At 40.8% G+C, this 27,675-nt stretch overlaps 1 protein-coding gene across 1 annotated transcript in view; it reads right to left on the bottom strand.

Annotated features, from left to right (window-relative positions):
• Positions 1 to 27,675, bottom strand: part of SYNE1 (spectrin repeat containing nuclear envelope protein 1) — a 2,173,401-nt gene that overhangs the window by 2,089,941 nt on the left and 55,785 nt on the right. Inside the window, exon 5 of the mRNA XM_044089035.1 lies at positions 8,240 to 8,549. Within this exon, the coding sequence (XP_043944970.1) occupies positions 8,240 to 8,549 (310 nt within the window). The remainder of the gene's footprint in view (positions 1 to 8,239; positions 8,550 to 27,675) is intronic.

Below are 27,675 nucleotides of genomic sequence, written 5' to 3' on the forward strand. Positions count from 1 at the left end.
GGAATTGATAAAGCACTTTTTTTCAGAGGGATTACAGGAAGTTGGATTAAACTCTTGTGAATGTATACTTTCTGACCATAGTACTATCATATCTGAATTGTGTAATTGTGAAGAATATATAAAACAGAGGACAGGAAAACTAATGGGAAAGCAACAAAGGAAAGACAGTTAAAGTCTGAGATGGAAAGAATAATTATCTATGATAGGTATTCATAAAAAATGGGATAGTTGGTGGGTTGCATTTAAACAGAACCATAAGGAGGTATATTTGAGACTAGAAAGAAACTTTTGGATAATGAGAAAACAGAAATATGTAGAATTTGTAAAAGAATATGAGAAGATTATAGAAACAATTAAAAAGAAATGGTATTAAAGGAAAAGGAGTTAATTATAGAAAATATGAAAAAGTACAGCTGTGTATACTTACCATAAATGTAGATGTTCAAGTGTATTCACTGTTGCAGTCATTACATTTGGGTTGTCTGCTTGCAGTAGCCCTCAGTCAGCCTAATTAACAAAGTCTCGGGTCCTGCGTCAGTTGCTGTCCCTACTTCCATGACATCAGGTCGTCAGGGGTATTAAACATGCCGCCGACGCCATTACTTCAGTTTTTTCTTGCCCCAGATGTCAGGTGCCCCCCCTAATGGGAAGCAATTAAATCTATAATACAAGAATATACCCCCAACAAAAAAGCAAATACACCAAAAAGCTTTTTGAGCATAGTAAGTGAGAGTAGAGGTATAGCCAAAAGAAGAAAGGGGGCTGGAGGGAGGGTAACCAGGACTGCAACAGTGAATACACTCGAACATCTACATTTATGGTAAGTGTACACAACTGTACAATGTTCTTCGTGTTTCACTGTTGCAGTCATTACATTTGGGTAGATTCCCAAAGCTAAGGTTGGGAGGAGGAATTTAAATAGAATTAGGACCAGCTATCAGGCCCTGCAAGACTGCAGTGGTAAAACCAGCTCTGGATTTAGAGAAAATAGACAGATGATGATGCTTAGTGAAAGTATGTACAAAACTCCAGGTAGCAGCTTCTAGGATGTCCCTAGTATGGACGCCCCTGAGAAAGACTGTAGAGGTAGATGCAGCCCTGGTTGAATGGGGTCTGATACCATGTGGGATAGGTTTTCCATGGTGCTTATAGCAGAAATGAATGCAGTGGCCTATCCATTTTGAAATTGTTTGCTTTGAAATAGCTTTCCCCTCTGTCCCTGCAGCAAATGCCACCAGCAGTTGTTCAGATTTCCTTTGAGGTTTAGTCTTGTCCAAGTAGAATCTAAGTTGTCTGTGCACATCTAAGGAGTGTGGTATCCATTCCCCTTTGTTCTGTGGGTTAGAAAAGAAGGTAGGCAAATGAATGGACTGATTAAGAGCCACACTGGATACCACCTTGGGCATGAAGGAGGGATTGGTTCTGAGGGACTCCCTGTTCGCATGAAAGATGATGAAAGGCTCCACTGCCATAAGGGCCTGTAATTCAAATACCCTTCTTGCAAAAGTGATTGCTAAAAGGAAAGCTATTTTCCAGGAAAGGAATTTTAAGTCTGCAGTAGCAACTGGCTCGAAAGGAGGAAGAGTGAGTTTCTCCAAGACAAAGTTAAGGTCCCAAGCTGGAGTAGGAGCTCTCCTGGGTGGCCTTATATTTTTGGCCCCTCTGAGGAACTGCTTGAGCAGTGGGTGAGAGAAGAGGGGAGGCTCTGTGCTATAATGAGCTGAAATGCTGAGGCATGAATTTTGATGGAGGAAATTGACAAGCTCTTATGAAGCATCTCAGTCAAATATTGCAGAATCTGAGGTAAATTGGGCACTGCTGCACTGATCCCTTGAGATTGGTTCCAAGCACAGAATCTTTTCTATTTTGCAGCATAAGATTTTCTAGTACTAGGCCTCCTGGCCTCTAAAATGATATCCATCACTTATTTAATGAGGGGTGGTAAAGGAGAGATTAGGTAATTAGCCAGGCTGCTAGGTTCATGGTTTGCAGCTGAGGGTGCAGAATCTGGTTCTCCTGCTAAGACAACAGGGAAGGTGTCTGAGGCAGGTGCCATGGGGCCAAGCATGACACACTGTGCAGGAGGGGGTACCAGTGTTGGCATGGCCAGTCTGGTGCAATTAAAATCATCCTTGGCTTGTCCTGTTTGATCTTTAGTAGTACCTTGGAGAGCAGAGGCAGAGGAGGAAAGGCATAAACTGATAGTTTTTTCCATCTGAAGGATACAGCATCCACTTTCCAAGCTAGTTTGTGGGGAATCCTTGTGCAAAATTTGTCCAATTGATGGTTCTGGGGGGATGCAAACAGGTCTATATCTGGGCTCCCCCATTTGCTTGTCAAAATGTTGAAAATCCTTGGTTCCAGTTTCCACTCGTGTGGGTCCATGTGGTTTCTGCTTAGTCCATCTGCCAGTGTATTTAGTTTTCCTGGCAGGAATTGAGCTGGTAGATTCACTTGGTAGCTCAAGGCTGTGTTCCACAATGCCATGGCTAGTCTGCAGAGGGAGTAAGAGTGTGCACCCCCTTGCTTGTTTATGTACCACATGACAGTGGTATTGTCCGTCTTTACCATTAGTTGTCCTAGAAGAATGTGGTCCTTGAAGGCTGTCAGAGCATTCTGTACAGTCCCTTTTCCTCTTCTAGTACCAACTGAATAACCCCCATGCTTAAGACAGAGAGTACTTGATTTTGGGCCTCTGCCCACTGATTTGGGGGTAGATCTGGCCACCCGCTTAGTGTTGGTAAGATGTGGAAGTGAAATCTGTATCCTTGGGACACTATATTTAAAACCCATTTGTCCTGGGTAAGGAATTCACAGTTTTTGGTCAGCAGACCAATCTTTCCGCCTAAAGGAGCATTCAGTTGGGAAGTGCTTGGAAGTTTTAAAAGAAAGTCATTGAGACAGTTTTCCATAGGGGGGAGTCTTACTACTCCCTGATTTGGGTGTGGAAACCCCCCACTGCTTAGTCTTGTGTGTGTCCTGGGACTGAAACCTGGGATTTCTGCTGTGTCTGGGTTTGGCTTGAGAAGACCTGGATGGAGCTGGAAAGGGCCAATTCTTAGAGGGCCAGTGACTACTAAATCTAGGAGGCTGAACTTGTAAGAAATCTTTAACAGTTTGCATAGATTTAGCTTTATCTTCCATCTTTTTAAGAACTTCCTCAGCCTTGTTGCCAAACAGGAGGTCCTGATTTAAGGGAGCATCCAGCAATTTAGCTTTAACATGATCATTCAAAGATTGCTCCTTAAACTAAGCATGCCTGAGCACAGACCCAGTAACAGCAGCCCTGCAAGAGGCCTCTAATGAATGAAATCCACATTGCAAAGTATGTTTTCCAACCTGTTCAGCAGAATGCATTAAATCCTGTAATTCTTTATTTTCCGCACAGTCAGGAATCAACATAATTTTCTGTTTAAGCAATCCAATAACATGTTGTTGATACTTTAACATATGAAACTGGCAGTTTAAAGCCCTAATGGCCAAGGTTGCAGAAGTGTAAACCTTCCTACCCCATCTATCCAGCGCCCTGAAGTCTCTATCAGAAGGGGTAGGATTTTTAGCAGTAGAAGCCTTAATGCCCTTGGGTCCCTGTGAAATAGTCTCTGGATCCGTAATAGGATTTTTAAAAAGGAACTTGTGTGAATCAGAAACCCTGTAATATCTGTTAGGTTTTCTGGGAGCAGGAGGCAAAGAATCAGGGGCCAAACTAGATTCCGAAAAAGCATCATCAACAATGTCTAATACAGGAGGAATAGCTAAAGGCCTATGCTGAGGCAGGAGTAAGAAATCCCTAAGCCTCTTTTTTGAATCAGAAAAATCCTGGCTTTCCCAGTGGAAATGCTCCTTTAGAGTATGTAAAGTTTCACCAAAAGAAAAGTCCTCTGGAGGGGAAGCAGAGGGAATAGAGTCCTCTGCATTAGAATCCTCATAAGCAGATAAGGGAAAATCCAGATGATCAGAAAAAATAGAAAAATCAGAATCCTGGTCAGAAGATTCATAAACAACTTCAGTCATAGGTCTCTTAGAAGGGGGAGGTTGGCTTCCTCTGATTAGAGTTATAAGATCTTCAGCCATTCTTATCATTTGTTTTTTAGGCATAGAGGCCTGAACATGCGGCCTGGGTGTCATTTTTTAGGCATGGTTCGAGATTTAGGCCTAAATGAAGAAGGAGGCATCAGTTTAATATGCAAGTCTGTGGGCCTGACTATACCCTCAGAAGCCGGTGCCTGCACAGCGGCTCCAGACCCATCCAAGGTAGGGGCATCCGCAGGTTCCATAGTTGAAGCATCTCACTGCATACCAGACTACGAATGGGTCTCAGCAGACGCCTGCAAATCAGAAGTAGCGGGTATCAGGGGCTGCAAAAGCACCTCACTGAGTACCTGCAAACTGGCGACTGGCTTAGGAGTAGCGTTGTCAGCGGTTTTGGACCTTGGCGGCCTGTCTCTGTCTTTATCTTTGCGTTTTTTCGGAATCCTGGTAGTCAGATGGCTAACCGATGACATTTCTGGATAATCAAACCGAGAACCGAAATATATTTAGTGGTGAAAATATACTGACAATGGATAGTGCACTGATTAAATAAAGCACAAAACCGACAGCAAGGTATGTCGTGGTCAGGGCCTAGGTAAGGAATACAGTACGAATGAAAATCTTTATGAGGTATTTGCTTTCCACAAGTAATGCAATTATTAACTTTTACTGACATCGGTAAGGAGCAAGAAAAAGTTTCCCAAACAGGGTACTTAGCTTTAGTTGAAGACTTCGGTTCTGAAACTCGAAAATGAAAATTTCAGGAGTCGGCCGACCGGCACTTGCGAACTGCTTCTGCTTTGGGCACCACACGGCAAGAAAGACTGATGTAATGACGTCGGCTGCATGTTTTATACACCTGACGTCATGGAAGAAGGGACAGTAACCGACGCAGGACCCAAGACTTTGTTAGTCAGGCTGACTGAGGGCTACTGCAAACAGATAACCCAAATGTAATGACTGCAACAGTGAAACACGAAGAACATCAATAGTTCTGTAATTCACAAGCAAAAATATTTATTGCAAGGAGAAAAGAGGAGGTTTTCCATTTCTAGAAAAAAAATGAAAAGGGAATAAAGGGAAAATGATAAACATTAAAAGTAAAGAAGGAATTGTGTGCACTAGTATGAAAGAAAATTATGTTAAGAATCTATAGGAAGAAGAAGGCTTAGATAAAAAAAAGTATATGGAAAGTTAGGAAGGTAGGTGAGGGTGCAAAAAAAAAAACAATTATGTAACAAGGATAGAAATTAAGGAGTATAATTATATGTTGCAGGGGATTAAAAAGATGAATTTGCATGGGCCAGTTGGAATTAGGTATGAATTTTAGGTAGTTACCGTAAATGGAAAAGAGAGTACTTTTGAAATTGGATTTTGATTGACTAAGGTAGGTCTAAGAATGAATAAGGAAATGTGTAAAGGATTTGTTGGGATAGTGAGGACTGCAGGTATTTATTTTTCATGGATATAGTTGAGTTTGCTGGAGGTTAAATTTGAGGATTAAAAGATGTTTAAGGATCAATGAAGGGAATTTTTTCAGGAAATTATAAAGCTGTTAATGTAGGAAGGATTGTTGATCTATTTTATTTCATGAAAGTGTATTTGATTCATTCATATGTTTTAGGAAAACTAGGTTATCTTGGGCTTTTTTATTGACTGAGGATATGGAGAAGGAATTGTTAGATTTTTTAAATGTATTTATTTTGTGTTTGTTTTAGTTTTATATGGGATTCAAGGTTGAACCCTATTAAACGAGGTGTGTTATACTGCAAGACTTATACATTCTGTTTTTTACCATAAGTGAGGATATGGAGAAGGAATTGTTAGATTTTTTAAATGTATTTATTTATTTTTTGTTTGTTTTAGTTTTATATGGGATTCAAAGTTCAACCCTATTAAAAGAGGTGTATTATACTGCAAGACTTATACATTCAGTTTTTTTACCATCATTGCATGTTTTTTTTAATAAGTGTGATCAAGAAGAAGTGGAAGATTTTCCTCAGAAGGGCATTTATCTGCCTAGTCTTGAACAAGCGCTAGCTGATCGTAAGTTCCTCAAAGGCTGTAGAGAGAGTGTACTTTGTTAGCAAGAAAATTCTGAATCATTGTTGCCCTGTGGCACTCCTTTGCAAGACAAAACCTAATCAGCTTATGCTACAGCGACAGTAATGTTGAACATCATCCATTTTGGCAACAATGTACTCTGATAAAAAAGCCAAGAACCAAGATATATAAGATGAACCATGATAAAGATGCCAAAATTTGTTTGAAATTGTACTTATAGCACATCTCAGAAACTCTCCTTACCAGGCACAACAGGCCATTGTTATGCCATATACATTAACTTGGCAATCATGACTCCATTTCTGTCAGATCTGTGATGTATGACCACATTTGACCAAATGGAAAACATACGCCCTACCTGAAAATCTGCATATTTAAGTAACACATAAATTATTCAGAACTGACTCAAGAATACTGTATATGTTGTGGATGGAATACAAAACAGCTGCAAAGCATTCACACACTTAGTTGATTTATAGCAACTAATAGGCATGTACTAGAGACCACTGAAAAGCATGGCTCAATTTCCCAGGACAACTGTCACTGATTTTTGTGACTTGTTCTGTGTCACATATCATGCAAGTGGAAGCTGAGGGAATCTATCCCTGGACTAGAAAGAAGCTTACAAATAGCTCATAAGCATGATCCCTTGCTCTAACTAACATTTAAAATAAATAAATAAATAAATACAAATATAAAAAAACCTTCACCTAGCAGAGGAGCACCCTGGGCAACTGCCTAGGTCACCTATGCATATGGTCAACTGTGTCAACACTTTCCATATTCTTATTAAATCCCCTTCACCCTTCATATCTTCTTCATCACCCTCACTTGTTGCAATGTCTTCTCTCAAAACATCACAGTTAAATCATATGGAACATTCTGTCTTACATATACTACATGCAATCTCACACTCTTTTGCTGTGTGCCCTTTTTCTACCCATTGACTGCATCTCTTTTAAGGGACTATGTTAACTAAATGGTTTGACTTTCCAAAAAGTTTGCTTTTGACTAAAGTTACGGTCTTAGAATTGTAGGGTTTCAGTAGAAGCTTAGGTTAGAGCATTAGGATTAGGGAAGTTACATTTTTAGGGGCAGTGCTTTAGGATTAGGGTTACAGTTTTAGTGTTAGAGCTACATTTTAGGGTGATGTTTAAGGTTTTAGGCTTTGGGTTAGGGTGAGGGTTGGATTTTAGTGTTAAGGTTTGGGTTTTAAGGTTAGAGTTAAGGCTAGCATCAGGGTTCTTATACTGACTAGTGAGCATTTCCATTTAAAAAAGTTTGAAAATGCATTCCTGATTTCACTGCATGGGCATAATTCATGTCTTTCATCCTAAAAACAAATTAAGCAAATGTGGTAGGAGTAACCATCACTGTGTAATACAGCCTAAGACTATCAAAATCCACAAGAAAAAGTTGCTGGTAGCTGCTCGAGGTGGAGCAAATACACGGTGTAAAAAAGTTACCTGATCCTGTGGTCATGGCAGTAGAATCTAGAACTAGATGGCAGCTGTACTGCACAGAGTCACTACAGGGTGCAGCAAGCTTATGACTAGTGCAAGACAGAAGAGCAGGCCAAGGGGAGTCCATGATCAGATGATAAATCAGATGCCTATAGATCCCTCCCAGTCTTCTCCATATCTTTATAAGTTATGCAACAGATAAGCATTCTTAAATGGCTTATCGACGCCTCTCCTTCCCTCCATATTTCACCTCTCTATCTCATTTCTGTTAAATAGAAATGTTCATTTTTCCCAGCATAACTATAGTTTATGGCCATCCTTACCAGTTTTTGATCCACCACTGCTCTAACATAATACTCACTTGACAGCATACATTGACTGAAGGGAGTAACTGGAGGAGGCCAGGTTAACAGGGGAAATTGTTTCATAATATTATACTCCTTAACCATGAACATGGAACACAACTTCTTACTCTCAGTGCTTTTTGGCCTCTACAGGATTGACATCCTCTATTTACAAACAATCTTTTCACATTGTCATAGTGTAGTACAATAAGCAATGATTCACCTGTAAAGAAGTAATGTCTGTGTTTTATACATTATGCTATAACTAAAAGTTTGCAACTACTAGTGAAATATGAAACAATTCTGACAACATATTCATGCTGGACACATTGTTACCTTGGCAACTGCAGTAATGTCATTGAAATGTGATCTCATTTCCTGTTGAGCACCTTCCCCAAAGGAAGTATCATCCGTTTTGTCTCGTAGGTCCTTTGCCTTCTCTGTAAGTCGACTGAGTATGCCAAGGTGGTTCTCAACATCTGTTAAAACTGCTCGATAGCTTTCCAGCTGGGCCAGCTTCTCTTTCAGGTCTGACTGTGGCTGGATTGGAAGGCTCACTTTTTGTTCTACAGATTCCATCCATTTTTCTAGCTGAACCTTGTTATCCAAGTAAGTATTCCATTGATTAAGCACTTCTTCTAAATTACTTTGAAGAAATAAAACAGAAAGACGGAAAATACCATTAGGTAAACTACTTAAGAAGTACTTAAGAAATATCTAATACTGACATGATGTGCTGAAAATCTGTATACCCTCTGAATAGCATAAACTTCTAGGGAACTACAAAAAAGAAACTCCTGTGTTGGAACAAGCCTTAGAGAGATGTTCAAGAATGTGATGCCAGAATGGAATACTGCCTCCTGGTCTTAAGGGGATAAAGGAAATCAGATGTTGAAAAGCCAGTAACATTCTTGTGTCTTAACCTTTACTCTTTGGTCGCAAGTGGTATTAGAAAACAGCTTGAATTACAGGACTGTACATTGTACATCACCAGGAGAAGGTAAGCAGCAAGATAAAATGTGATATTATTGTAATGTGTTACACAGAATACAGAAAAATGCAGTGTGGCTTATGTCTCTAAAACAGTCATTAGGACATGTTTAATAAGTGCCAAGAGAAGCTTTGAGAAACAGCTAAGACTGAATCCCAATGCCAATTAACTTGTAAATACACAACAGACAATACTAAATTTGTACTGTATATTGTTTGATCACAACCTACAACAGGGGCATGGTGCCATATTTGTTACTGGTGTGTCAGCAATGCCCATAGTGTCAGCAATGAAGGGAACACAGGGGATAAGGAAGTACTGGGTGGGTATGGTGTTAAGGACAGGAATGCAAAATGTCAGATGGTAGTGGATTTTGCAAAAGGGATGGACATGGCTGTGGTTAATACATATTTTAAGAAGAAATAGGGTTCATAGGTAGGTACTAGGCTATCTGCCCAAAGGCATTTATAAGGCTAGCCAGAATGTGTTGGCTTTCGCAGCCCCCTTAGATTAGTTCCCTGTGACTCTGTCCAGAAGAGCCACTGAAGTGATCCCTGGGGTAAACATTCTGTTTCCCATCCACTCGTCAAGGTTTCCCCTGAAGAGGGTTAGTGAGGAGCTCTGCCTAATGTAGATTGGAATCTTGTTCCAGAGCATGGGAAGTCCCAGGGACAGGAACCTATCCCTCCAGCATGTCCTATTTATTGTTGTGGTGAGGTTTAGATCCCTGGAGTGTGTGGCTTGAGAGATATGGTTTTCTTTAGGTGGAGCATGTCCATCAATTCTGGGTTGGGCATGGCCTTGTATGTCAGGCAGAGATTACCTCTGAGTAGGCGGTATGCAACCGAGTACAGCTGGAGTTTCATCAGTCGAGCTGCATAGGGCATCTGCTTGAGGCCAGTGATCCTCTTGGTGAGGTACTTCTGTGGTCTTTCCAGTTGTTGCAGGTGTCTTGTTAGGTACATCCCAAATGGGGCATTGTACTCTATGATGGGTCTGATGAGTGATGCATAGAGGGGCCCAATGACCTCTTTCGAACTGGATGCAAACTCTTTTGTGATTAGGTCGGCCACATAGAAGGATTTTCTAACCACTTTGGCAATGTGATTATCAAAGGAGAGGTTACTATCTACTTGGGTCCCCAGATCCCTTATTATGTCTTCTGTATTTAGGGGGCTACCACCTATGTGGTAGTTTGTGGGTACATTGTTTTTTCCAAAAGGGATGACTATGCACTTTTTGGCATTTAACTTGAGGCCATGGTTTTGACACCAAGTATCTGTCTCAGTGAGACCTTTTGGAGGATGTCTGTGTCAGCTGAAGAGTCACTTATAGCCCCTAGTTTGCAGTCGTCTGTGAATTTGGTCAGCCATAGTCCTCCTGTGCTTGCCTGTACCTCTGAGAAGTATATGCCGAACAGGAGGGATCCTAGGACTGAGCCCTGGAGAATGTCACTTGTAACCGGTTTAGAGTCAGACCTAGCTCCTGCAACTCTTACCATGTTGGTTCTGTCCGTGAGCTAGTTGGCAACCCATCTTGTGACGTAGGGGTTTATGGTCAGGCTGGTGAGCTTGTCTATAATACCTGAGTGGAGAATGGTGTTGAAGGCCTTTGCGAGGTCGAGGTAGGCTGTGTGGACCACCTTTCCCAAGTCTATAGCCTTGGTATCTGTCTCAAAGAAGTCCAGCAGGTTTAGGAGGCATAATCTGCCCTTAACAAAGCCGAACTGGGTAGGGTCCAGTGTTTGGAGGTTCCCAATGTCTCTGTTAATGAGATCCATGATGATGCACTCCATAGCTTTGCAGACCAAGGTAGTCAGGCTTATAGAGTGATAGTTATCGGGGTCCGCTGTGGCTCCACCTTTGTGGAGCGGAATAACCGTTGCTGTGTGCTACTTTGTGGGCACGTAGCCTGTGGAGAGGCTGAGTTTAAACAGTGTGTTTAGGTGAGGGGTTAGTTATTATTTGAGCTCATGAAGGACGCAGCCTGGAACACTATCAAGTTCCAGTGATGCTGTGTTTTTGGCTTTGGAGAGGGCTGTTTTAACCTGAGTGCCTGTGATTTCAAGAGCACTACATTCTTCTGGTATAGTTATCGGCCCTTTTGGGGGTTAGAGGGGGGTGAAATTTGCACTGAACCTGTCTGCCAGGATGTTGGCTATATTGGTCGGTTCAGTGTATTTTGTGCCATTCTGCACTAACTCCAAGCAGATCTGAGGATTGCCACTTAGATTCTTGACATAGCTAAAGAATGCCTTGTGGTTGTCTTTGGAGTCCATGGCAATTTTTCTTTCGAAGCTAGCCTTGGAAGGTTTTATGAGAGAATGTAGTTTCTTGCTGATACTGATCAGGGATGTCTTCCCTTTTTGAGATTTTACTCTTTTCTGTACTAGTTTTCTCCTTCTATTGTATAGCTTGTTTATGGCAGGGGTCCATCAGACTGGTTTCCTTTTCTTGGAGGAGTGAGTCTTGGTTTTGTTTGGGATAGCACGATCCATGCATTCTTGTAGGTGTCTGTAGAGTGCATTAGTAAAGGATTTTGCAGCTTGTACAGCGTTATCCTTTAGCATGGGGGCTTTGAAACTTCCCACCTCAGTCTTAAGTAACGTGAAGTTTGCTTTTGAAAAGTTTTCCACAGTGGTTTCTTTGACCGGGGGTGGTGGCGGAATGTGGATATCCAGAGTGATTAGTTTATGGTCAGATATAACCAGCGAGGCGTTGACCTCCAGTGTGGAATACCGGTCGCCCATGTTTGTGATGACCAGGTCCAATATGTTGTCACCTCTGTTGGGGGTGTTGACCAGTTGATCCAGGGCATTTGAGTTTATAAATTCTAGGAAATGTTGGGGAAGGGAGTTTGTACTTGAGTAGTTTTCCTAGTTAATGTTTGGGTAATTGAAATCACCCAATATCAGGGTGTTTGGTAGGACCTTTATGTTTCCCAATGTTTCCAGGAATGTGGAGTGGGGGTCCTGGGACATGGTGGGTGATCTGTAGCAAGCTATAATTTGAATAGCAGTTTTGCCCATTGTTAGTTGCACGTGGATGATCTCTGAAGCATTGTGCTGTGCCACTAACCTGGAGGTGTGGGTATCCTTGATGAATATGGATACTCCCCCGCCTTTTCTATTTCGGTCCATGTTTTGTGGCCGAAATGTATGGTATGAGTTGCAGCCTGGTAGTGCTGGGGTGCTCTCTGGAGCCTTAAACCAGGTTTCTGTTACTGCACATATATCGATTTTCTCCATACTGAAGAGTGCCTTAAGTGCGTGCCTTTTGAGGTTTAGACTTCTGGCATTGAGTAGCATTACCCTCAGTTTTTTGTTACTTGTGCTATTTACGGAAGTGGGTTTATCTTTTAAGCCTTACCTAAAAAAGGCACTATGGGGGTGGCAAGAGCCTTGGCCAGTATTCGAAAGCCTAAGGGTGACAGGTGCAAGCCATCTCTAGTTTAACAACGTGGCTTGTCGAGCATGTCATCCCAGGCTGACAGACACTGGACCCCCTTTGAATGACACCAGAAGCTTAGCCAATTGTTGAAATTTATCATTTTTTTCTCTATACCATGGTATCATTCTTTGTGAAGGCAGGATGCTACTCAGGGTCAGGGTCATACTGGCCTGGGCTACGTAATCAGAGAGCTCCTCCATGTCTCTTTTCATGTAGTCCAGGGAGGTACAGCTCAGGTTATTCACACTAACATGGACAATGACGAGTCATATTTGTACTTGTTCTGGAGTGACCTGAGTGCTAGTGTTATGTGGTGGATCCTGGCTCCCAACAGGCAGCTAACAGTAACCTTCTCCTTGTTCAGCCTAGTGAGTGGGATGTCAGTGTGCCTGACTATAGAGTCACCTATTACTAGTGTGTTGGGTATGTTATTTTGCCTTAAGGGCTGTGATTGCGTGGCTTTTGTGAAGTATGTGTTTCATGGTTTGTGTTGGGGGGTGGAGGCTGCTTGGATGTCTGCTTTGGAGGTCTCTGTTGCTTTTGCAGATTTTTATTTAGAGCCTCTGAGTATGTTTTCATGTATTTATGTGTGTTTTTTGCCGGTGCTAGTTTCATAGGTCTATGTGAGACTGGTGATGTGATGCAAGTAATTCCCTTCTCCTCTTGACTGCCTGCTCCAGTCTTGGTTTAAGAGAACTTAGCCTCCAGTTTGGCTGTATAATTGCATCTCTCACATGTATTAATGTTTGGTGGAAGGAGGAGAGGGTTGTCTGTGTACATGAGGCATTTGTAACATTGCCTCAAAATGCCCGGATTCACCAGCTGGACCTGTGAGTACACCTGAAACTGCTCTTTGGACATGCCTGGATAGGTACAGTGAACTGTTTTACTGATTGGCTGGTAAGGTCGAATAGAGAGCCTTGTCCTTCTTTACAGTATGGGGGGGGGGGGTCTAGTGTTAAGGTTCTTTAGTGCTTGCTATGAGTTTTGAGCAAGTGCCAGGATGAGAAGTGAATGGTTTGAGTGCTTAAGTTGAAAGTTTGTCTAGTTCCAAGGGAAAAATTGAGGAGTAGATTTTGTGGAGCCGGGAATAGTTATACCCTAGCTAACCAGCACTGCCCGGCATGCAAAACCACGCAAATGCAGGTTTTATAGCAGGGAAATGAAAGGGATAAAAATTAGCCCAAAATGGCCAATAAACTACTAATTTCTGGGCTGAAACCACTCCTCCAGGGACATATAGGCTGCTCAAAGCTCCCCTCTCTCACAGGTGAACTGAGAAACTTCCTTCTATCCAAGTAAAGTATGGGCAAACACAGAAACTTGTAACACAGCCCTGAATTCAGCACTAACCTGAAAACTGGACTATACTAGCTTAGAAAGACAGGAAAACAAGTATATTTTTTGTTTGTTTCAGAGAATAAAGCTGATACAATAAAAAAAAAAACTTTAAATGCACAGAAATGGCTATCAGACTTGAGTATGTAGCCTACAACAGTTAAACAGGTAACTTAAACACAAAAACAACTTTGTTAAAGTGCAGGCAGTAAAATAAGTACAATATGTAGCTGACGGGTGACATACAAGAGTGGAAGAAGATGTAGGAGGCCCAGTTTGAGGGAGATTGGAGAATTGTAAAGTGGTGACAGGGCAAAGCATAGTTAGCCAGCATAGTATCTGTAGGATGACACTGGTGCTCAAGAAGAGGAGGAGGAGAGTGAGGGCAGGGCCAAGGATCAAATGGTGGAAGTTGAAAAAGGGTGTTTCTGAGGTAGAATTCTGTGAACAGTTAAGGCAGGCACTAAGTGGCAGTGAAGAGTTTCTGAATAGCTGGGTAACTACAGCAGAGCTGGTAAGGGAGACAGCTAGAAAGGTGCTTGGTGTGACATGTGGACAGTGGCAGGAGGACAAGGAGACCTGGTGGTGGAACAAAGAAGTACAGGAGAGTATACAGAGAAACAGGTTGCCAAAGAAGAAGTGGGATTATCAGAGAGATGAAAAAAATAAACAGGAGTATAACGAGATGAGACGTATGGCAAACAGAGATGTGGCAAAGGCTAAGGATAAAGCGTATGAAGAGTTGTATGAAAGGTAGGACACAAAGGAGGGAGAAAATGACCTGTACCAATTGGCTAGACAGAGGGACCGAGCTAGGAAGAAGTGTTTTGGTACCAATTTTTAAGACTAAGGGTGATGTGCAGAGCTGTAGTAACTACAGAAGGATAAAACTGATCAGTCACAGCATGAAGTTATGGGAAACAGTACTGGAAGCTAGGTTAGGAAGGGAAATGATGATTAGTGAGCAGCAGTAAGGTTTCACGCCAGGAAAGAGCACTACAGATGTGATGCTTGCTCTGAGAGTATTGATGGAGAAGTATAGAGAAGGTCAGAAGAAGTTAGAGAAAGGATATGACAGAGTGCCTAGACAGGAGTTGTGGTGTTGTATGATGAAGTCGGGAGTGGTAGAGAAGTATGTAAGGGTGGTACAGTATATGTATGATGGTAGTGTGACAGTGGTGAGGACTGCAGTAGGAGTGATGGATGCATTTAAGGTGGAAGTGGCATTGCATAAAGGATCAGCTCTGAGCCCTTTCTTATTTGCAATGGTGATGGACAGGTTGACAGGAGTCCCTGTGGACTATGATGTTGGCCGATGAGATTGTGATCTGTAGTGAGAGTATGGAACAGGTTGAGGGGACCCTGGAGAGATGGAGATATGCTCTAGAAAGGAGAGGAATGAAGGTCAGCAGGACTAAGACAGAATATATGTGTGTGAATGAGAGGGAGGCTAGAGGAATGGTGAGGATGCAGGGAGCAGAGTTGGTGAAGGTGGATGAATTTAAATACCTGAGATCAAAAGTTCAGAGTAATGATGAGTGTGGAAGGGAGATGAAGAAGAGAGTACAGACAGGGTGGACTGGGTGGCGAAGGGTGTCTGGAGTGAGTTGTGACAGACAGGTACAAGTAAGAGTGAAAGAGAAGGCCTGCAAGAGGGTAGTGAGACCAGCTATGTTAAATGGGTTGGAGACATTGACATTGACAAAAAGGCAGGAGTCAGAGCTGGAGGTGGCAAAGTTAAAGATGTTACGATTTCCATTGGGTCTGATGAGGATGGAAAGGATTAGGAATCAGTATATTAGAGGGTCAGCACAGGTTGGATGGTTTGGAGACAAAGCCAGAGAGGTGAGATTACGTTTGTTTGGACATGTGCTAAGGTGGGATGCTGGGTAAATTGGGAAAAGGATAAATTGGGAAAAGGATGCTAAGGATGGAGCTGCCAGGTAAGAGGAAAAGAGGAAGGTCTAAGATAAGGTTTACAGATGTGATGAGAGAGGACATGCAGGTGGTTGGTGTGACAGAGCAAGATGCAGAGGACAGGAAGAAATGGAAACAGATGATCCTCTATTGTGAACCCTAACAGGAATAGATGAAAGAAGAAAACTATCAGCCATGCAACTGTCCACAGTGAATGAAAGGACCATACTGACAAATACAAACATCTTTTTCTTCAAATGTGATACTGAATTATATTGAATAATACATAGCAGCAGTAGTAACTGATGGCTTCTAACAGCATGATGACGCCTGTGCACGATTCCTTTACACTTCTTTTGCACTACACTTCAAAGTTATACTGCACAGCATATTAGCAGCTCATGCTTATACTCATGCTCATGCTGAGTGCTTTGAATCAAAATGAGCACTAAAATCAATCCTATTTCCAGGTCTAGGTTTCCAAGAGTAGTGGTGTGTCACACTTGCAAAAGGATGGCTAGCCAAAGGAGAAATGGCAAATGACTGCTAAATGAAGCTCTACACTGACAATCAATGCATCTATAATTTTAACATCTTTTAAGTAATGACAACATCTCTTCTCCTGCTTATTTCTTGCTGATCAGCTCTACAACATTACATGGTGAAATCACGACCAAGGGTAAACCTACTAGTGAACAAGCAAGTATCCACCTGTAGTGGAAATTACTTTGGTTCAAGACTCGGTTGATGGCTAGTCTGAAAGTAAAGGTTTGACCTTCTACAGGATAGCTCTTCTTGGCAGATGAGGATGGAGAAACTTTGCTGCATGGTAAGTCTCAAATAGATATCATAGTATACTATGCTTAGCAGGTATAACAGTGCATGTACAACTTGATATGTACCCGAGTGATGTCACTGCATGTCTGTGCTCTAAGCTAACAAATCCACATGGAAACTGTAAAACTATGCACAGCTCTTTATCATGTACTTTTTATTTTATTTATTTCATTTTTATTTTACATTTGATGACCGGGAAAGTCCGTCTGGACACAGGTCCATTTTCAGCGGAGGCCCGGGGAGAAAAGCTCCACTTAAACAATTGCTGAACAGATAAATTTACAAGATACAGCACTGTATTCTTAACACACACAATATAAACATAATATCTAACATTGCTTCACAGACTTATGTAAAGTACATAGCTGTGTTCATAAGGCAAAACAAACAGCATATAGGGACGTATTTAGTATTTAATTACAGACATATAAGACAACACCATTGGAGTAAGCGTTTATAGGAAAGAATAAGAATTCTAGACATTAGGCAGTACTGGGACATCCTTGGTAAAATCCTTGCATCACTGCAATGTAGTGGATTAGCCTGGGGAGTTACATGGGCACAGCCAGTTGCTAAAATAGTGGGTTTTGAGTAGTTTCTTAAATTGTAAAGCAGAACTTGTAGAAGTAATGTGATTAGGAAGTGAATTCCAGGTTTTTGCTATTGTACAGGCAAAGAGTTTTACCAGCTTCTTTCTTATGTTTGATTTTGGTTTGTTGATCTTAAGACTTGGGTGGTGGTGTAGGGTTGTATTATATTTCATAGTATGGGGTTTTGTCAGAGAGGTGGAATAGTTTATGGGCTGTGGAGAGCTGTGTAGTAAGAAGTCGATGAGGCAACTCAAGCCATTTGAGCTGTTTGAGGGAGTGACAGTGATGGTCCCTATTAGAGGCACCTGTAGCAAACCTGGCAATCTTGTTATAGCAAGCTGCCATTTTGTTTTGCTCGCTGTGGAGAAGATTAGTCAGAATTGGTGAGGCATACAGTAAGGTGGATAGTAGATGAGTTCTAGCAATAGTGGCTTTGGTATAGCTGGTCATGAATTGTCTGTTTCTATACAAGAGACCAAGCATTTTGTGTACTTTTTTGATTGTTTGGGCTATGTGTATGTCAAATTTAAGATTATCAATTACTACTCCTAGGAGTTTAGTGTGTGATGTTGGGGTGATCACGATATTGTCTTTGGAGTTTATGCTGAAATAATTGTTTAGTGCAGAAGATCTACCAGGAGAGAAGAGAATTAGGTTTGTTTTTTTTGGGACTGAGTATAAGTTTAATGCTAGAAAACCATGCTTCAGCAAGTGCAAAGTTGTGTTGTGTTATTGTTTGTAGTTTGTTTAAGGTTGGGGTGGCACATATGACAGTAGTGTCATCAGCATATTGCACTATAGAGGATGTAGCTATTTGATTTGTAAATATGGAGAATAGTAAAGGACCAAGAATAGAACCTTGAGGGACTCCTATGGATACTGGTAGAAGGGAGGATAGTTGGTCCTGCCACAGAACTGCTTGTTGTCAGCCTAAGTAGCTGTTGAACCAAGATATAGTGGGGGAGGTTAAGTTAAGAGTAGATAGAGTTTTGAGCAGCATGCTGTGGTTGACCATTTCAAATGCCTTTGACAAGTCTTAGAACACAGAGGATACAAACTGCCTGTTGTTTCTATGGATGTTGACTATGTTGGAGTATGAGAGTAGGGCTGTTGTGGTACTATGGGAGGGTCGAAACCCATGTTAAGATTATGATATAAGGTTATTTTGTAGGAGGTACTGCATTAGTTGTGTATGTACTACTCTTTCTAGTATTTTTGATAATGGTGATAAGATTGCGATTGGGCAGTAGGTGGTGAGCTCAAGGGAGATGCCACCTTTGTGGACTGGGATAATATGGGATATTTTCCACAGGTTGGGTACTTTGCATTCAGCTATGGATCTATTTATGAGGATAGATATGGGGTAAGATATGGTGTCTGCCGAGAGTTGAAGGAAGTCAACAGGAAGTTTGTCAGTTGCCAATGTGGTGGGATTTAGTTTCTTGAGGAGTTTAGTAATACGTTTTGTGGGTGCTGGAGAAAAGGAAATGTTAGAGGGAGTTTGTTGTGTAATAGGGATAGAAGGGGTAGGAGAAGGTGTGGGGTCAGTGGTACTATTTAGGGTATTAGATTGGGTTAGGACTGTTTCTGTAAAGAATCTGTTGAACTGGGTGGGGATGTCCTAATTACTGGTTGGTACTATGGGTGTGGGAGTGCTGGTTTTGCCTGGGTGAAGTAATTTATTTATCAAGGCCCAGAATTTTTGAGGGCAGTGGGCATGTTTTTCCCTGTAAGGTTTTGTGATAATTAGTTTTATCAAGTTTTATAAGTTTTTTGGCCTTGTTCCAGAGAGCTAGGTAGTTTTGTTTTGTGGTAGTGGTTTTCAGTTTATGATATTGGGTCCAGGCTCTATCTCTGTCCTTCATTATGGTTTTAGTTTATTTTGTCAGCCAAGGGGCATAGTTAGTCTTGGGCATAGTTAGTCTTGACTCTGATGGTTCGGGATGGTGCATGACGCTTTCGGATTTTGAGAAAGGTTGAGTTAAAGTAATCCACTGCTTTGTCTAGGGGTAGGTGTTTTAGGGGAGACCATTTAGTTCATTGTTTAGGTCCTTGGCTTTGAAGTTCTTTTTATTGTGAACTATTCTAAGGATGGGTTGATGATATTGTTGGGATTTATTCCTAATAAGATAGGTTGGTTGAGGATCGCTTAAGTTGTCGGGAAGGCAGCCTGATTGGTGCACTAAGGTGTGATCAGATAGAAGTATCTAATCTAGGATGGATTGTCATTTGTTTTTTTTATCAACTCTTGTGGGGGTGTCTATGATTTGGGTAAACCCATGAAGATTAATATGGGTAGAGGGGTTGTAGCTGGCACAGTCTGACCAGTCAATGTTAAAATCTCCTAAGAGTATGGTCTGATGTGGATGGGTAGTAGACAGCCAGTGTAGCAGGTTCTCCATAGTGTCATTGTTGTTACCTGGTGGGATGTAGGCACCTGCTATTACTATGTGTTTACTAGCATTTAGTTTTAATTTAGCAAGAATGAGTTCTATATCGTTAATGTCTTGAGAGCTGTAGTTGAGCTGTTCCAGTGTGAGATTATTTTGATACAGAATAGCTACACCTTCTCCTTTTTTTCTTTGCCTATCTTTATGTATAATATTGTAGCCAGGGTGTGTAATTTCATTATCATGATGTTCTGGTCTAAGCCAGGTTTCTGTAGTATGGCTAAATCTGGTTTATATAGAGCCAGTAAGGCATGGAGGTCTTGAACTTTGTTCAGTATGCTTCTTACGTTAATGTTTAAGAGAAAAAGGCAGGAGGTTGGCCTGCTATATAGAGGCTTTGGTTGGTTAAGGTCTGTATGGAGTGAAGAATTTTGCCCTGGGTTGGGGGGTATATCTCCACAGCAAGTGAGTTTCTGAGTTAGATATAAGTAAAGTTTGAGCAGTTTTCGCATTATTTTATTTTGTTTCTTGGATAAGTGGGAGTTGATTTTGTTTGTTGGTTTATTATTGTTGTAGGAGAATTGATGGGTTTGGGTAAGGTCGGATGGAGATATGGGGAACTGTTTCAGTTGTGGTGTACTAGCTATGGTTTCTGTTTGCCAATGAGTTAGATAGGTGTGATGAAGTTGGGTGTGGTAGGATGTAAGGCTGGATAGTAGGAGAAGAATAAACATAGTTAATGTGTAGAAAGCTACCTTTATGTCTAGGAAAGTAATTTTATTGATTTGATATGTCTAGTTTTGTGTTACCTTTAGTAGTGGGAAGGTAATGATGAGTGTAAGAAGGGGCTGTTAACTGAGTGTTAGATTAGCAATTAAGGGAGTTGGTGTCAATGGTGTGGTGTGTTAAGTTTGAGTGGGGGAGTAATGGTATGTCTGATTGATTGGGTGTGGTGCTGGGGAGGGAGTGGTTAGCTGCTATAACTGTAATTGTAATAGGGGTGGGAATGGGGGTAGGGTAGGGTAGGGGAGCGAAGTGTCCTAGAGGAGCAGCAGCAGTTCTGGAAAACAATCAGCTAATAGAGAACTGTATAATAGAGTTTGCTGGTAACAATTTACTTTTAATGGAAAAGCTACTTTACTCCTAACTTTATACTATTTATTTTACTCAGGGAGAGACATTGTTCCTAAATCTATGAGGAGGGAAAGAGCATAGGATATCTGGAGCTAGACTATGGAGGAAGGTGGGGGAAACTCAGGCAGGGCAGGGGCCAACAGGACTGAAGTGGTGAAGCTATAGTCTAGGTGAGAGGAGGTAAGTGAGAGGACAGGCTGGAGAAGGAGACGGGGGTAGGAGGAGAGATACAGTGGAAGATAAGAGGGTAAGGAAGAGAGCTAGGCAAGTGAGAGGAGAGATATAGTGGAAAATAGATGGGTAAGGAAGAGAGCTAGGTAGTATTGAGACTATGTGCAATATTAACGCTAGAGAATAATTCTTAATGTTTGCTATTACATTCCAGTTTTTTTACACTTCAAAATTGCCATTAAGTAGACTGCCATATTTTCTCAGCACTCTAACCAAAATGCAGGTTAGGTTGCTATAATATTACATAAAATGAGGCATTTTTTTCCTCCACTTGTTAAAATAACAACACTCAATGTGTTCTTAGATGGTCTGTGCAACCACTGCTCTTGCTTCAGTTTAACTGAATAACTGTGATTAGTACTTATTAAAGCTGCAATGCATTTTCTTCAGTACACAATAGGTGGATAAAAGGGGGTTGATTTAAAACCATAATCCCTAAAAAGTTCCATAACATCTCTTCTCCATAGTATTTCTAACTGTGAAAGTTATCTGCCTACTTTAGCAGCACTGCTCTTTCATGTGACAGCTGCCACTTCAAACAGCTAGCAAGGGAAATAGAAGTTGACTATTTGTTTAGAATGTGCTTAATTTTGTATGATTCTATGGATAAAATGAACATCACAATAAACAAACAAACCAACTTCAGTAAAACACAAGAAAAGCAACATCACACTGGTCAATATGATAATATTTATCAGTTTTTAAGTTGTGTAACAGAACAGCTCACCACTTTTCTTCCTATAAATATTTTTCCAACTACTTTTTAAGTTCATAGGTTGATGGATACTTAGTAGGCTATTGATCTGTGAAAATGTTATATTTTACATATTAATAACCATGAGATGGGCTGAACAATTATATGAACTCTTTGGAAAAACAGTTTCAGTTTAGATGTCAACGTGCCTTACAGCACTTCTGTTTTATCAAGACACAATTTTGTGATGTAAAACTGTGGGCAGTGAGTTGTTTATGGATTTCTAGCTTATAAAATGACTTCGTTGATCTGCCTTGGAAAGCTTGTTGACAGCTATATGATCCCTCACTCTACTTCCTCAAGGGCAATTTGTACATACACGACAAGCAGGAGGCAATAAAGGCAGGATGGGAAATGTGTAGCGGTAGGGGACTCAGGTGGGAGTCTTGGACAGGCAGGGCAGACAAAAAATAAGGTGTAAACAGAAAATGCTGAAGCAAACCTGAAAAGTTTCTGCATGTGACATTTTGGAGTGGGAAAGTAAAAGCATGAAGTCAGAAAGAAGTATGACCTCATGGGCTGATGATGCATGGCTTTGTTTATAGTGGATGAAGCACTGATAGTGATGAGTTTTCCTTCTCTCTTGGCTCTTGACTTCTCTCTGCAGGATATCTTTGGGCACATTTGCCTGCATTGCGATAGATTTTATTTGCCAAATAAAAGGCTGCATCCTTATCTAAGAATACTATCTAAAAAATGGCTGATCACAAGATGAAGCATTCATGGTGTCAGCACTCATGAAATAAAGTGCCAATCAGTTCCAAGGATATGACCATCACCATTAAAAAGAATGTGATGATGAGCAATGTAGCTATGTCCTCACATTTAGTGCCAGGTTGGAAAACTCCATATCTGCCACTGAATTTATGTATACTCCTAGGAGAAATACCCTTCAGGAAGTCTCCAAGCAGAGCCTGAAGGCCTGGAAGCTCTCTTAATCTGCATCTTTTGCAGTGAGCAGGCTGTCCTGTTCAGAACTGGTTAGAGTCCTAATAGCATACTTTCTCTACCACCTTGCACAGACGGCAATGTAATCTACAGGCACACTCACTACAGCACACCGTAATCATACCTTTCAGCTGTACAGATTTTCGCAGAATGTCCAGATTTTTGCCTCGTATTTTTGGCCAGTTTTTCATAAATTTGTGGTTTTCTGGCATATTAGTGGCAAATCATTAAAGACTGAAGTTACAAAATAATGACAGGCATTTGAGTTTCAGACTTCATACCCTTCAGAAAATTAATGCTAATGCAAAACCTGTTATTCTATCAACTTTCTAAGTTTGTAAGAGCAATATTTAAAAATTGTCCTTATTTTTCTGCCTTTGTACCCCTTTTATTAATGGCTTTGTCCAGATTTCTTGCTCTAAGAAGTTGAGAGGTATGAGTCCATAATAATCAGCACAAGTACTGTGTAGGATATTTCACAGAAATGTTTTCAAAACATACTTGCTGAGTAAGCATCACTGGGTGGGAGGTAGGGATGACGATGCTTGTGTTATAATAATTTCTATTTAAGAGTGCTGTAAACACAAGTGTCAAGCCTACAAAACTGCACTGACTTTGTGACAATTAAGAAGTCTGATGAAACTGCTTTCAGTATCATGTACTGCTACAGCTGCCCTGTATCAATGATGACAACTGTATCTTTTAAAGGAAGATGAAGTTAAATTTTAAGTAGTCCGAACACGACCAGAGAATAATTATTATCTACTCTTCTTCAGGGTTACTGAAGAAAATGAACATAAAAAAAGGCTTGTATAATTTACTATTGCTAACTGAAATCTCAGGAACTAGCTAGTTCTGAGGTACACTGTATAGAATGGATCTCTGACAGTCATGCAGGTGACCCAAGTTCCACAAGCAGGCCTTGTCACTTAAGGACTTGGAAAGGGAAGGAAAGAATTAAGAAACTAACAATGGCTCACTCATTTAATGGGTCGGTGGTGATTTTTGCTATGCAGCTTAAACAATGGTTACTGGATGAATATGCATCATGGTAGAACATAACAGGCAGTGTAGGTAGCAGGGCTGCCAAACTGTGTACAGCATTCTAGCCAAGACATGGGATATGCGGAAGCATGCACAATGCCAATTGTCCAGCACAGCAGTCACTGCACTGTGCCTTCCATCCATCAATTATGAAGGCAGTAGTTACATTAAAAAAATATATATCAAAGCCTATCCTGTATCAGTGAAAGCAGCAGTCTTTCCTTCCAATAACAAGCATGTCAGCTAGGAACTACAAGAGGAGGAAAGAGCCTAAGTAATGTAAAATTAAGCCCCAAGACAGAACCCAGTTTAAAAGCAAGGAAATTAATTTTATACCATAAATTTCAACAATTAAAAATATTTTGTTTGTAAGAACAAATCAAGTGATATGAGAATGATGTGTTACATATAAAAATATTAAGCCATCTAAATCACTTACCTACATGTGCATGCACCCCCCCACACACACACACACAGATACATACACACTCACACAGACTATAATCAAGAACACTTTTTGAACTTTAATAGTCACGTAAAAAAAACAAAATAGGACAATTTATAGAAATATGTATTCTCTAAGGAAAGTACAGTTGTGTAAGCAAACTTACCACAATAATATTTATTTATTTTTATTTATGTAACATTTGTTGACCGGGTTAGTCCAACTGACACAAAGCTCTTTTTCAGTAGAGGCCCAGGGAGAAAAGATCCACAATTAAAAGAAACATATAGAATAGCATAATCTCAGGATACAATATTTCATAAAAATTAATTAACAAAATAATGAAGTACGTATCTATGTATGTATGACAAGATATTAGAATGATCACTGCTGCAGTACCTTAGCTATATGGGTTATCCTGCAAGGATATAACAGCTGTCCATTTTCCACATGCCCAAAACAGAAGTCATCTTGAAATGAGCTGACTAAAAAGACAGGTTTGGGTGCCAAGCCCTTCAGGGCTTTCATGCCAACACAGAGTGGGAGGCTGAGCTCTGAAAGGACAATGCTAGAAACAACATAATTAAGTAAGTGTTCACACCAAAAATAAGGAGAAAGTGGTGTAGGGGTTACTGCAGCAGTGATCATTCAAACACCTGCCCTTATGGTAAGTCTTCTTACATAAGTGCACTATGTTCATCATACTGGTCATGGCGGCAGTGGCCTTAGCTATATGGGGTAGATTACGTTAGCTCACTACATTTAGGGGGGTGGAAGGGGAAGGGTCCTGGTACCCCTGGAGAATGGCCATAGCAAAGCCTGATGTAAAACTAAGGAAATAATCAATCTTGTAATGTCTTGTAAATGTATGTATACAGGATCAAGCTGGAACTTCTGGAATACTTCTAGAATCCAACCCTTTCCAAAAAAAAAACCATAGATGAAGCCACAACCCTGGTAGAATGGGCCTTGACACTGTCTGAGATAGTTTTGTTGTGATAACTATAACAAAAGGTAATAGTCTATGACAATCATTTGGAAATAGTTTGTTTTGATGCATGTTATCTCTTTTTCTTACCTTTACAAGACGTGAACAACTGATCCAAAGACCTGAAAGATTTGGTTCTGTCAAGATAGTACCTGAGTTGTCTGTCAACATCCAGGGTATGGAATATCCTTACTCCCTCACTTTTCCATTTCTAAAACAAAATGGGGAGATGGATAGTTTGGCTTAAAATAAACATGGATACCAGCTTAGGCATAACAGAAGGATTAGTTCACAAAGAAACCTGGCCTCTCAGCAAAATGAGATAGGGTTGACTCAACATAAGAGCTAGCAAATGAGATTCTTTTCTTGCAAGGTCAAAGCAATCAGTAAAACAGTCTTCTATGTTAAGAAACTCAGCTCAACCAGATTAGGTGCTCAAATGGAGCAAGTATTAGTGTCTCTAACAGAAAATTAAGATCCCAAGGAGTGGCCACTGTTTTTCTTGGAGGTCTCCTGTGCAAAACCCTTTCAAAAACATTTTCATGTGAGAATGCATTTAAAGAGGGGGATCCATGGGCAGACATATTGAAATGGCTGAAAAATGGACTCTGAAAGAGGAATAAGAAAAGCCATAGGACAGTAACTCACAGATATTGTAAAACCAGAGAACAACTAGACGTGGATGGGTGCTGACTGTGTTGCTGGTACCATCTAGGAAACCTTCTCCATTAGCTAATATATGAATTTCAAATAGCAGGCTTTCTTGCCTCCATTAGTACCTGCTGCACATGCTCAGTAAACAGATGCATAAAGGAAATGAAGACCCTATCATCAGAGCAGTCAGTTGAAGTTGATTGGGGTCTGGGTGCATCCAACACCCCGATCCTGTGTGAGCAGATCCATTCTGTGAGGAAAATTGCAGTAATTGCCCCTGGTCATTTCCAAAAGAAGTGAGAACTACTGTTGCCTAGGCTAGAAGGGAGTCACCATAATGATCATGGGGGATTCAGTCTGAATCTTCAAACGTACCCTGTATATCAGTGGACAGGGTGAAAAAGCATACAGGAATATTCCTATCCAAGAAAAGGAAAAAGTGTCTGTGTCCAGACCTTCTTACATGGAGTCCTAGAGCAGAATCCTGCCAGTTGATTGTACAGAGTGGAGACAAGCAGGTCTACATGAAAAACTCCCCACAGACAGATCAAATCTTGGAAGCTCAGCTGATCTAGCTTGCATTCATAAGGTTCTGGCCTTGTCCTGCTCAGCTCATCTGACACACACAATTTTGCTCTGACCAAATGCTGGATGCCTGTAGAGTAAGATTGTGCTGTGGAGGTATATCCTAAGCTAACATGGATAGTCTGCAAAGGGGGCAACTTGGTTCCACCTTGCTTGTTGAAGTACCAATTGACTGTGGTATATCTGTAACAACCTGAAGAAATCCCTGTGAGCAAAGTTGATTCAGAGAGTTGAGTGCTTTGATCAGGGCAAGCATCTCTTTTATATTTATGTGCTTGCATCTGTCCTTTGTGCTCCACACACTTTGTACTTTTATCCATCCTGAAACTGCTTCCTAAGCAAATTCTGAGCCTTCTGTGGTGATCAACTGCTTTGGAGTTAGGGAGTGAGAAAAGGAGACTTGGATTTAGGGAAATTTGCTGTCTCAATCAAGTGATTCTTCTTCTGACAAACACCAGCACTGGGATGTGAAAAGACAAAGGATGTTGGTGCTTGAAACAAAGGGACTTCAGAAACCATGGTATCTTGCTTATGTGGAGTCTTGCCAGGGATATCATGACACTTACTGATGCCATGAGACTCAAAATACTGAAGTATTCCCTTGCTGTCACCAAAGTCTGAGTAGAAAAACATAGAAACAGATGTAGATATATTCCCTGTGGAAGAAAAGCTCTTTGAACTGAGGTGTCTAGCAGACAACCCATAAATACAATCGTGTTAAGGAGTCAGAAAATACCTTTGAATGTTCTCTTGGAATCCCAGCTTATGTAATATATTTCTCACCCAAGTGAGAGATTCATGACTGTTTAAAAAAAGACTCTGTGAAGATAAGCAGTCATGTAAATATGAAAAAAAATGAGGCTATCTTGTGACCTGCAATGAGCTATACTTGAAGTTAGACACTTTTTGAACATTGTTGGTGCAGTGGATAGTCCAAATGCTAAAGCAGAGACCTGATAATGAGATCCAGACATGCAAAACCTTAAGAATTGCCTGAAGTCTGGATGAACAGGGATGTGATGATAAGCATCTTTTAAATCTACTGTTACCAGGAAACTTAAATGAGGAAGAAGATGTAACAGGTTGTGAAATGACATCATTTTGAAATTGGACACTGTCCCAAACAGCTTTAAGAAAAAAAGATCCAGGACTGGTCTCCAAGCATTTTTCTTTCTTTCTTTGGCACTAAAAAATCTTTTCCCAGCTTGGGAAGGAGGAAATGTTTCAATCACTACGTGAGACAGCATGTGTTGATGGGTAGGGGGAAATAAAACAGTAAGGCCCGTTAAACGAGGAATCACCCCCTAAAAATCAGGGATTTTCTATCTTTGCAGCCTTTATAGCTTTGACAAATGATCTTCAGATCCCATATGTCTAAAACTATATGTTGCCAAACAGAAAAATGGAAATTCAGACTTTCTGTAAGGGAAAAGGGACTGGCATACAAGGTCCCTTAATCAGTCATTCTGACTTGATG

Source organism: Protopterus annectens, chromosome 1.part0 (assembly GCF_019279795.1).
Source record: "Protopterus annectens isolate FY-2018-M chromosome 1.part0, PAN1.0, whole genome shotgun sequence".
In the NCBI taxonomy this organism is placed as follows: Eukaryota; Metazoa; Chordata; order Ceratodontiformes; family Protopteridae; genus Protopterus; species Protopterus annectens.